At 46.3% G+C, this 12,390-nt stretch overlaps 1 protein-coding gene across 5 annotated transcripts in view; it reads left to right on the top strand.

Moving 5' to 3' along the window:
- The window catches only part of ESYT2 (extended synaptotagmin 2), a 269,954-nt gene that overhangs the window by 169,910 nt on the left and 87,654 nt on the right, over positions 1–12,390 (top strand). For all 5 annotated transcript variants that reach the window (XM_063921918.1, XM_063921916.1, XM_063921915.1 and 2 more), the window contains exon 6: positions 3,313–3,402. In XM_063921918.1, coding sequence (XP_063777988.1) covers positions 3,313–3,402 — 90 coding nt within the window. The remainder of the gene's footprint in view (positions 1–3,312; positions 3,403–12,390) is intronic.

The following is a 12,390-nucleotide window of genomic DNA, read 5'->3' as shown; positions in this document are numbered from 1 at the left end:
ACGGCTCCGCGTGTCTTCACCAAAGTTATGGCGTGATGACGGTGGTACTCCGCCGTCAAGGGGTCAGGATACTGCCGTATCTGGACGACTTGTTAATCCTGGCAAATTCCCCAGAACTTCTCCTACGTCATCTGGATATGACTGTCCGGTTTCTACAAGCCCACGGGTGGCTCATCAACTGGAAGAAATCCTCCCTGGTCCCTGCTCAGAGCATGGTGCACCTGGGAGCGCTATTGGACACTCACAACCAGAGGTTGTTCTTGTATCAGGAGAAAGTCCTGAAGCTTCAGGACAGGATTCGTGGCTTCCTTTCTCGTCCGCAAGTGTCGATACATTCAGCGATGCAGGTGCTGGGCCTCATGGTGTCAGCATTCGACATGGTGGAGTATGCTCAATTCCATTCTCTCCCCCTCCAGAAGCTGATTCTAGCCAAGTGGGACGGCCTGCCTCACCGGATCAGGTCTCACATGAGCTCATTGACTCCGGAGGTCCGTCTGTCGCTGCTCTGGTGGCTCCAGGACCGACAATTGTGCAGGGGCCGTCCATTCTGGATATCCAACTGGGTCCTGTTGACGACAGATGCCAGTCTAAGAGGTTGGGGTGCGGTGCTGGAGCAGCACTCCCTTCAGGGTCGGTGGACCAAGGAGGAATCCCTCCTCTCGATCAACATTCTGGAATTGCGGGCGGTCTTCAATGCGTTGAACCTGGCCCAGCATTTAATTCAGAACCGTCTTGTTCAAGAATAGTCGGACAACGCCACCACAGTGGCTTACATAAATCATCAAGGCGGCACTCGAAGCCGTTTGGCAATGAAGGAAGTCTCACGGATTCTACAATGGGCAGAACGCCATCTATCGGCCATATCGTCAATATTCATTCCGGGAGTCCTGAATTGGGAAGCGGACTTTCTCAGATGTCAGGACGTACATTCCTGCGAGTGGGGCCTCCATCCAGAAGTGTTTCAACTCCTAGTAGAAAAGTGGGGCCTTCCAGACGTAGATCTGACGGCGTCTCAACACAATCACAAGGTTCCGGTCTTCGGAGCAAGGACAAGGGATCCTCAAGCAGCATTCGTGGATGCGCTGGCGGTGCCGTGGAGGTTTCGACTGCCGTACGTGTTCCCTCCGGTGTCACTCCTGCCCAGGGTAATTCGGAAGTTCAAGCAAGAAAAAGGAAATCTGCTTCTCATAGCTCCAGCGTGGCCCAGACGGCACTGGTTCTCAGACCTGCAAGGCCTATCGTCAGAGCGTCCAATTCTACTTCCACAACGCCCAGACCTCCTCGTTCAGGGCCCCTGTGTCTACCAGGACCTAGCCCGGCTGTCTTTGACGGCGTGGCTCTTGAAGCTTCCGTGTTAAGGGCTAAACGGTTTTCTGAGGCGGTCATTCAAACTGAGTTGCGGGCCGGGAAACAGGCTTCAGCTCGGATTTACTATAGGGTCTGGCATTCTTACTTTGTTTTGTGCGCATCTAACGATTATGACGCTTCCAAGTTTAGTATAGCCAAGTTGTTGGCTTTTCTTCAGCAGGGCCTGGACTTAGGCCTGCGTCTGGCCTCCCTCAAGGTTCAAAGATCTGCCTTGTCGGTGTGGTTTCAGAGAAAGATTGTGACCTTACCTGATGTGCATACCTTTACTCAGGGTGTGTTGCGTATCTAACCTCCCTATGTCCCGCCTGTGGCTCCTTGGGACTTGTCGGTGGTTTTGGAGGCGTAACAAGAGTCTCCGTTTGAACCTCTTGGTTCAGCTGACCTTTAGTGGCTTTCCCTTAAGGTGGTGTTTCTGCTGGCTATTGCTTCAGCTAGAAGAGTGTCGGATTTGGGTGCCTTGTCCTGTAGTTCCCCATATCTGATATTTCACTGTGACCGGGCGGTTCTTAGGACTCGTCCCGGATATTTACCTAAGGTGGTTTCTTCGTTCCACCTTAACCAGGAGATTGTGGTTCCGGCACTTTTTTCTCCTGATCTGTCTCCCAAAGAGCGGTCTTTGGATGTGGTACGGGTTCTCCGTATCTATGTGAAGAGAACTGCTTCTATTAGGAAATCTGATTCTCTCTTTGTGCTGTTTGGATTTCACAAACGGGGCTGGCCTGCTCACAAGCAAACTTTGGCCAGGTGGATTAGAATGGTGATTGCACATGCTTATGCTCACATTACGGCCCATTCTACTCGGTCTGTTGGACCATCTTGGGTGGCCCGCCGTGGTGCGACCCTTGAACAATTGTGCAAGGCGGCTACGTGGTCCTCTGTGAACACGTTCATAAGGTTCTATGCCTTCGATACTGCCGCTTCCCAGGATGCTTCCTTTGGATGCAGGGTTCTTGTGCCCGCTACAGTGCATCCCCTCCCATAAGGAACTGCTTTAGGACATCCCCTATGTCTATCCTTGTGGAGCCCAGTGTACCCCGCAGCAGAAAACGAGTTTTATGGTAAGAACTTCCTTTTGTTAAAACTCTTTCTGCGAGGTACACTGGGCTCCACAAGGCGCCAACCCTGACGCACTTAGCTTCTTTGGGTTGGTATGGCATTAGCTGCTGACACTTCTCCTGTCGTGAGAGTGTGGTATATGTGGCTACTAACCGTTGTCGTCCCTTTTCCTGCTACTGCATTGGGCTGGTTAACTAAAAACTGAGCTCCTGTGCAGGGAAGCGGTTATAGAGGAGGCGGCGCTATGCATTCTGGGAACAGTCAAAGCTTTTCAGCCTGTTGGTGCCTTGGATCAAGATCCTACTCTACACCCCTATGTCTATCCTTGTGGAGCCCAGTGTACCTCGCAGAAAGAGTTTTAACAAATGTAAGTTCTTACCATAAAACTCGTTTTCATTCATTCATTTTCATTCATTCTTTTTTTTTTTTTATTGGATTATTTCATATACAAGACATAGCAAATGTGGAAACTGTTGTATCAAAGGAGACAAGAAGTTTACACATTATGGAGCGTAACAGAGTTGTGTAAGACAAGGGCACCAGGAGAACAAATGATCCTAATACATAAGACTAAAGAGCTGAAAGGAAGCAGCGTCATATCTACATCATAATTTGTTTAGGTCCGTCCCATCTCCAACATGCGTACACCCCAATAGCTCCCACTGCCAGAGAGATGGGACACACGTATTGCCGCATAACAGGGGAGAATGGGATGGAGCAGATCATGCTGGTGGAGGACGAGCAGCTATCAGAGAGGGAGCAGAGCTGTGGAAAGAGGAGCTCGGTCATATAGATGGGGAGGCAGGCTAACTAGTGTTTGTAATATTTGTACATGCTTAATCCTGGAGTGTTGTCTAGAAAAATCAATAACGCCTTGTTCATTTCCAGCTTCACGGTACATTGAGAGTCATTTTGGAGCCTTTGCTTGGAGACATCCCAATTATTGGAGCACTGTCTATATTTTTCCTGAAGAAACCGGTGAGTGAAAAGCTGAATGTATTCACCTGTCACATTGGTTCTCCTGTGAGGCATGCTATATAATATACAAGTTTCATATTGCATCGCCACCTAGTGGCAGCTGGCAGACACTGCAATATTCTGCATTGATACTCCTTTGGAAAGCCTTTGGTAGGATGAACAAGCAGTTGCTTCAATGTTCACGTGACTGAGATAAAGGGAAATTGTTATGAGCGCATGATTCTAATAGAGTAGCTAGGCAGAGAAATTAGTTAATTAGATTAGATAATAATTCGTAAAATGCGTTTGGAGTGGCTGTCGCTGCTGCTTACATTGCAGTAGCAGCAGTAGCTCTTATATGGTAATGCAGCAGGAGACGTCACTCCTCCCGCTTACATTAGCGATCCGAGTTGCGTCTTAGGATGCAGCATTGGATCATGTGACACCATCGGCCGGCTGCATAACCCATGGGGTCGCTCAAGCCAGCGACCCTTTGATACAAGATAGAGGCCCTTCTCCACAATGGAGGCGACATGGCTCCATTTTGGGATACAGAGGCCGTTGCCCCGTTCCCATCCCCAAATGGCAGCAGACTGTCAATCGCTGACTGTCTGCTTCTTATCTACTTTGAACATCGGTACTTTGCAGCATTCTACTCCACCTACATCAGAATTAAGCCCTGTATTAGATTTGCTTATGTGTGAATATTTAAAATACCAGTAACTCTACCTACAATATCACTAAGACTAACTAGAGTATATTAGCTCTGATTACAACTGAAAACTATAAAAACAAATGCTCCCTGCATGCTGCCATGTTTCTAGGGATGATCATTTAATATATGCAGTTCAGGATCTGAATCAATAATACTCCTTTCAGACTGTTTTCGTGGTCGCAACACGGGTCTTTCTCGGGTGCAACCCGGCAAGAGACCCCTATCAGACGGCAGCGACTTCACCACTGGCGCATGCAGAGGCGGTGCTTATAGATAAGATCTCCAAGCGCCATCTCTTCCTATAGTGTGAACGGGTGTCAGGTCTCATCGACCTGGCTTACCTGTTCGCACCACGACCCGGGTTGAAACTGTGTTCATCCCTGGTCGCTACCTGAGTTGAAATACCCGATTATTTCAACTGGCCCCCTTCAGACTGCACAGCAACCCGGGTTATAGCTGGTGGTATGAAAGGGGTATAAATAATCCTTCCACTTTAAATAAACGTTCCAGTTTGCATTTAATATTAAATACATTTTCTGGTTATGTCTCACACTAGACAAAATTTGGTATACGTATTTACATTATTATGCAATTTTCTTTTCCCTCGATATACATAACAGATTACAGCTACTGTACTGCCGACTTTGTCAGTTCCATATAACAGCTGTCTTGACAAAAGCCGAGACAGTAGAACTTGTCAGAATGTAGCACCCATTTTATACAGTAGCTGATTACTTTGTTTTGTTTGGTGTTGTGGCTCTAAGGGGCATATATACTAAGCCTTGGAGAGAGATATTGAAGTACCAGCCAATCAGCTCTTCTCTGCCATATTAGAGGCTGTATTGGAAAAAAATCACAGGAGCTTATTGGTTGGTACATTACCTCATCTGCCTCTGAGTCTCTCAAGGTACACAGATCTTCCTTTCAGACTCCAGTTATGGCCTTTACAGGTTGATACTTGACCTTGGGGTGTGGGACTTGCTGTAGAATTTCGGATATGTTCTTGCTGTTTATTGCAAAATATTTGGACTATGACACTTTAATATGTTTAAGATAAAATAGCAAACATGGAGAAAATTATTTTTCCGTTGGAGGACACTGCAGTCAGCCTCTGGAGGTAATCTGCAGCAGAATGTTCTGTTAAGCTGGGTACACGCTGGGTACAAGACATATTGGCCCTCATTCAGCTTCATTAGCAGTTTTGCAGTCTTAGCAAAATTGCTAATGACAAAATTGCATGCTGGGGACCGCCCAGCATCTAAATGGCCGGCAGCGATGAGATTGCAATTCAGTTACGATTGCATCGCTGATTTGTGGTAGCCCAAGGCAGGCGCAAGGCAGTCATTTTCCAGGTCACAGTGACGTCACATGCAGTCGCCTCAAACCCGCCCCCGTTTCTGATGACACGCCTGCCCAATGCCGAGTCATGTGTCAACCTTTTGTACATGTCAAGTTTTTCCTGTGTCGTCCTTTCATAGGCTGACCTAATGACCATGTCGACATTTTGTCTGTGTCGGCCGATTAACTGTTGACCATATGGTGCCGACCTAATGATTGTAGACCTACTTATGTAGATCTATTGATCCGTAACCTAAATAATTGGGTTCCAATGAATAAATGCATGAAGTCTGACACTAGTTGGTACAAGATTATAAGGACCCATGGAAGAAATGAATCCACTGACATCAATAGATATGGCTCAGAAAGTTGAAGCATCAGCAGTAAGTTTTAAGGAACATTGGCTACCTGGAATTAGTGCAGTCCTGTTTTAGAGTACGTAATGTCTTTGTATAATGTCCTTTTAAGCCTCATATTCCCCTGCACATGTAAGTGCTAAGGGATTCTCATCATAGGTGTGGGACTCGGGGTCAACAGTGTCTAGGTCGACACCGATTGGTCGACAGTGGCTAGGTCGACACTAGAAATAGGTAGACATGAACAAAGTCGACATAAAAAAAGTCGACTGAGTTTTTCATGTTTTTTTTTTGGGGGGGGGGTCGTTTTCTTCGTAAAGTGAACGGGAACCCCAGTTTGTGCACCGTGTCCCCTCGCATGGCGTTCGAGCTTCAGGCAAGGTGCCTCGCTCTGCTACCACTGCGCTCGGCACAGGTTACCATTCCAATCATAGTCCACGTGGATCGTAAAGTATGAAAAAGTTAAAAAAGGTTTTTTTTAAAAAAAACCTCAAGTCGACCTTTTTGCATGGCGACCATGTTCACGTCGACCTAATGGTTGTGTCAACCTATTCACTGTTGACCTAATGAGTGTCGACCTAAGTGGTGCCGACCCACAGTCATGATACCCTCATCATAACCCGCAGATAGAGACTGCAACTTTTCAACTCAAGTGTTTTGCATTTTCTCAATTAAGTTTTAAGCTTTAACAATGTTCTATAGATTGTAAGCTTGCGAGCAGGGCCTTCCTACCTCTATGTCTGTCTGTTTTTACCCAGTTTTGTTCTATTACTGTTGTTCTAATTGTAAAGCGCAACGGAATATGCTGCGCTATATAAGAAACTGTTAATAAATAATAAATAAATAAATAAATGTTATTTATAATAATGACAATACCTCAATATTTAAATAACATAACTTGTACATAGGTCATGCATACCTATAGAGCCTGCTAGGACATGATATATAAACTAGTGGGCATATAGATGGAAATAAAAGCAGATTATTCCTTGTGCAGGACAGTGGAATCTGCTGGCTACATTAATAAGACAGGATTTTTGTCCCCCTCATATTTTCCAGCACAGAATAATTGGCAGAGGATCTCCTTGTTGTCCCTGGTGTGTTTGCAGGACCTCTCTGGCCATATAAGGCAATGTTGACTAATTTAATAATAATTTACATTTTTATCAAATTCGTCTGAGCGATCCCTGCGACTTCTTGTTTGGAACTGTTGTAGTGTATGCTAAGATACGCTTGGCACCGGTTTGGAAAGTGTTGCGTAGCCTTATGATGTGTGGAGAGATATTAGTCATTGTGGTGGGGTAAATTCTTCATTTTGTAGGAAAGCAGCATGACTTTGTATGGAGAGGAGCCTGAGCTTACTAGCAGAGGAGAGATACATCCAGATAGGAATTCTCTGGGTTTTGACACTGTCTGATAGAAAGATTTATTGCAACTCTTAGAAAACTTGGATGAGGTAGAACAGTGGTTCTTACTGCCAGTCCTCAAGAACCCTCAACAGGTCATGCTTTCAGGATTTCTTTTTCAAGCAAGTGAGATAATTACAGACCCAGCTAAATAGATTAATTTACCTGTACATGATTAAAAAAATCCAGAAAACATGACTTGACTTGTTGGGATACAGGAGGACTGGATATAAGAACACTTAAAATAGAGACTAACAGCTTCAGATTCTGTGATTAAATACTTTATCCTGTATATTTGGGATGTAGTTATGTGACCGGCGGGATCACATTACCGACTGAATCCCGGCAGTCAGCATGCCCACTAGCAGGGACTATTCCCACTCATGGGTGTCCTCGACACCCATAGATTGGGAATATAACCTGTGGCGAGCCCGCAAGGAGCTTGTTGCACCCCCTGCCGGCATCCCGGCAGCGCTCACGCATACCCAACGTGTATATTTATGTGTAGTTTTATTTTCTATTTTATGCTTTCATTTATTTAAAAAAAATTTTTTTTTACTTCTTTCTGACTCATCCTAACACTGGGTGCAGAGAGGGAATGATGGTGAGTCTAATCCCTACACTGGGTGCAGAGAGGGAATGATGGTGAGTCTAATCACTACACTGGGTGCAGAGAGGGAATGATGGTGAGTCTAATCCCTACACTGGGTGCAGAGAGGGAAAGATGGTGAGTCTAATCCCTACACTGGGTGCAGAGAGGGAATGATGGTGAGTCTAATCCCTACACTGGGTGCAGAGAGGGAAAGATGGTGAGTCCAATCCCTACACTGGGTGCAGAGAGGGAATGATGGTGAGTCTAATCCTTACACTGGGTGCAGAGAGGGAATGATGGTGAGTCTAATCCTTACACTGGGTGCAGAGAGAGAATGATGGTGAGTCTAATCCTTACACTGTGTGCATAGAGGGAATGATGGTGAGTCTAATCCTTACACTGGGTGCAGAGAGGGAATGATGGTGAGTCTAATCCCTACACTGGGTGCAGAGAGGGAATGATGGTGAGTCTAATCCCTACACTGGGTGCAGAGAGGGAATGATGGTGAGTCTAATCCTTACACTGGGTGCAGAGAGGGAATGATGGTGAGTCTAATCCCTACACTGGGTGCAGAGAGGGAATGATGGTGAGTCTAATCCCTACACTGGGTGCAGAGAGGGAATGATGGTGAGTCTAATCCTTACACTGGGTGCAGAGAGAGAATGATGGTGAGTCTAATCCTTACACTGGATGCAGAGAGGGAATGATGGTGAGTCTAATCCTTATACTGGGTGCAGAGAGGGAATGATGGTGAAACTCATGTTAACACTGGGTGCAGAGAGAGAATGATGGTGAGTCTAATCCCTACACTGGGTGCAGAGAAGGAATGATGGTGAGTCTAATCCTTACACTGGGTGCAGAGAGGGAATGATGGTGAGTCTAATCCCTACACTGGGTGCAGAGAGAGAATGATGGTGAGTCTAATCCTTACACTGTGTGCATAGAGGGAATGATGGTGAGTCTAATCCTTACACTGGGTGCAGAGAGGGAATGATGGTGAGTCTAATCCCTACACTGGGTGCAGAGAGGGAATGATGGTGAGTCTAATCCCTACACTGGGTGCAGAGAGGGAATGATGGTGAGTCTAATCCTTACACTGGGTGCAGAGAGAGAATGATGGTGAGTCTAATCCTTACACTGGATGCAGAGAGGGAATGATGGTGAGTCTAATCCTTATACTGGGTGCAGAGAGGGAATGATGGTGAAACTCATGTTAACACTGGGTGCAGAGAGAGAATGATGGCGAGTCTAATCCCTACACTGGGTGCAGAGAAGGAATGATGGTGAGTCTAATCCTTACACTGGGTGCAGAGAGGGAATGATGGTGAGTCTAATCCCTACACTGGGTGCAGAGAGAGAATGATGGTGAGTCTAATCCTTACACTGTGTGCATAGAGGGAATGATGGTGAGTCTAATCCTTACACTGGGTGCAGAGAGGGAATGATGGTGAGACTCCTCCTGAAACATATTACGAGAGGGAATTATGGTGAGTCTAATCCTTACACTGGGTGCAGAGAGAGAATGATGGTGAGTCTAATCCTTATACTGGGTGCAGAGAGGGAATGATGGTGAGTCTAATCCTTACACTGGGTGCAGAGAGGGAATGATGGTGAGTCTAATCCCTACACTGGGTGCAGAGAGGGAATGATGGTGAGCCTAATCCCTACACTGGGTGCAGAGAGAGAATGATGGTGAGTCTAATCCTTACACTGGGTGCAGAGAAGGAATGATGGTGAGTCTAATCCTTACACTGGGTGCAGAGAGGGAATGATGGTGAGTCTAATCCCTACACTAGGTGCAGAGAGGGAATGATGGTGAGTCTAATCCCTACACTGGGTGCAGAGAGAGAATGATGGTGAGTCTAATCCCTACACTGGGTGCAGAGAGGTAATGATGGTGAGTCTAATACTTACACTGGGTGCAGAGACGGAATGATGGTGAGTCTAATCCTTACACTGGGTGCAGAGAGGGAATGATGGTGAGTCTAATCCCTACACTGGGTGCAGAGAGGGAATGATGGTGAGTCTAATCCTTACACTGGGTGCAGAGAGAGAATGATGGTGAGACTCATGTTAACACTGGGTGCAGAGAGAGAATGATGGTGAGTCTAATCCTTACAATGGGTGCAGAGAGGGAATGATGGTAAGGCTCATCCTAAAACATAGTGCGGTGAGGGAATGATGGTGAGACTCCTCCTAAAACAGGGTGCGGAGAGGGAATGATGATGAGACTCATCCTAACACTGGGTGCGGAGAGGGAATGATGGTGAGACTCCTCCTGAAACATAGTGCGGTGAGGGAATGATGGTGAGACTCCTCCTAAAACAGGGTGCGGAGAGGGAATGATGATGAGACTCATCCTAACACTGGGTGCAGAGAGGGAATGATGGTGAGTCTAATCCCTACACTGGGTGCAGAGAGGGAATGATGGTGAGTCTAATCCCTACACTGGGTGCAGAGAGGGAATGATGGTGAGTCTAATCCCTACACTGGGTGCAGAGAGGGAATGATGGTGAGTCTAATCCCTACACTGGGTGCAGAGAGGGAATGATGGTGAGTCTAATCCCTACACTGGGTGCAGAGAGGGAATGATGGTGAGTCTAATCCTTACACTGGGTGCAGAGAGAGAATGATGGTGAGTCTAATCCTTACACTGGGTGCAGAGAGGGAATGATGGTGAGTCTAATCCTTATACTGGGTGCAGAGAGGGAATGATGGTGAAACTCATGTTAACACTGGGTGCAGAGAGAGAATGATGGCGAGTCTAATCCCTACACTGGGTGCAGAGAAGGAATGATGGTGAGTCTAATCCTTACACTTGGTGCAGAGAGGGAATGATGGTGAGTCTAATCCCTACACTGGGTGCAGAGAGAGAATGATGGTGAGTCTAATCCTTACACTGTGTGCATAGAGGGAATGATGGTGAGTCTAATCCTTACACTGGGTGCAGAGAGGGAATGATGGTGAGACTCCTCCTGAAACATATTACGAGAGGGAATTATGGTGAGTCTAATCCTTACACTGGGTGCAGAGAGAGAATGATGGTGAGTCTAATCCTTATACTGGGTGCAGAGAGGGAATGATGGTGAGTCTAATCCTTACACTGGGTGCAGAGAGGGAATGATGGTGAGTCTAATCCCTACACTGGGTGCAGAGAGGGAATGATGGTGAGCCTAATCCCTACACTGGGTGCAGAGAGAGAATGATGGTGAGTCTAATCCATGGGTCTTCAACCAGCGGCCCTCCAGCTGCTGTGGAACTACACATCCCAGCATGCCATTACCTCAGTTTTAGCAAAACTGTGGCAGGGCATGCTGGGACGTGTAGTTTCACAGCAGCTGGAGGGCCACAGGTTGAAGACCCATGGTCTAATCCTTACACTGGGTGCAGAGAAGGAATGATGGTGAGTCTAATCCTTACACTGGGTGCAGAGAGGGAATGATGGTGAGTCTAATCCTTACACTGGGTGCAGAGAAGGAATGATGGTGAGTCTAATCCCTACACTAGGTGCAGAGAGGGAATGATGGTGAGTCTAATCCCTACACTGGGTGCAGAGAGAGAATGATGGTGAGTCTAATCCCTACACTGGGTGCAGAGAGGTAATGATGGTGAGTCTAATACTTACACTGGGTGCAGAGACGGAATGATGGTGAGTCTAATCCTTACACTGGGTGCAGAGAGGGAATGATGGTGAGTCTAATCCCTACACTGGGTGCAGAGAGGGAATGATGGTGAGTCTAATCCTTACACTGGGTGCAGAGAGAGAATGATGGTGAGACTCATGTTAACACTGGGTGCAGATAGAGAATGATGGTGAGTCTAATCCTTACAATGGGTGCAGAGAGGGAATGATGGTAAGGCTCATCCTAAAACATAGTGCGGTGAGGGAATGATGGTGAGACTCCTCCTAAAACAGGGTGCGGAGAGGGAATGATGATGAGACTCATCCTAACACTGGGTGCGGAGAGGGAATGATGGTGAGACTCCTCCTGAAACATATTGCGGAGTGGGAATGATGGTGAGGCTCATCCTAACATTGGGTGCGGAGAGGGAATGATGGGGATAACATAAAAATGAACATTCAGTGTAGTGTATGACATTACGACATATGATATAGAAGAAAAGCACTCAAATACATATAGGCAATGTTAATGCGTGTAGCATCTACGACATACACTAACTGAGTATTGGTCTTCTGAGAGGGACCGCTTTGTATAATGTCTCAGTCGCTTGTGACCACAGATGTTTCCTAAATCATTAAGTAAGTGGCATATGTCGGTTTAGGGTGTGTGCTAAATTACCCACAAACGACCTTGTGTAGTTCTAGGAAATGAAGAAAACAGGAGCGCTTAGTCTATATTTACTTACTCTATACACTATATGCTTTTATTTTATTACGGAACCTAACTTTGGAGAAATGCCTTTCATGACTTTTCAGTGCATTTCGGATTAAGAAAGCATTCCTTTTACTAATTGTTTGTTAAGGAACATAACACTTGAAAACCACATGAAAAGAACCTGTAAATTAATGATCATTCACAGTTCATATGTGCGTGGAAAATAGATCACGCTGTGCTGTACAATCTTAGCTACGCATTGAAT

This window comes from Pseudophryne corroboree, chromosome 5 (genome assembly GCF_028390025.1).
Source record: "Pseudophryne corroboree isolate aPseCor3 chromosome 5, aPseCor3.hap2, whole genome shotgun sequence".
In the NCBI taxonomy this organism is placed as follows: domain Eukaryota; kingdom Metazoa; phylum Chordata; class Amphibia; order Anura; family Myobatrachidae; genus Pseudophryne; species Pseudophryne corroboree.
The sequence above is the reverse complement of the archived record's forward strand: the minus strand, read 5'-3'. Positions and strand labels throughout refer to the sequence as shown.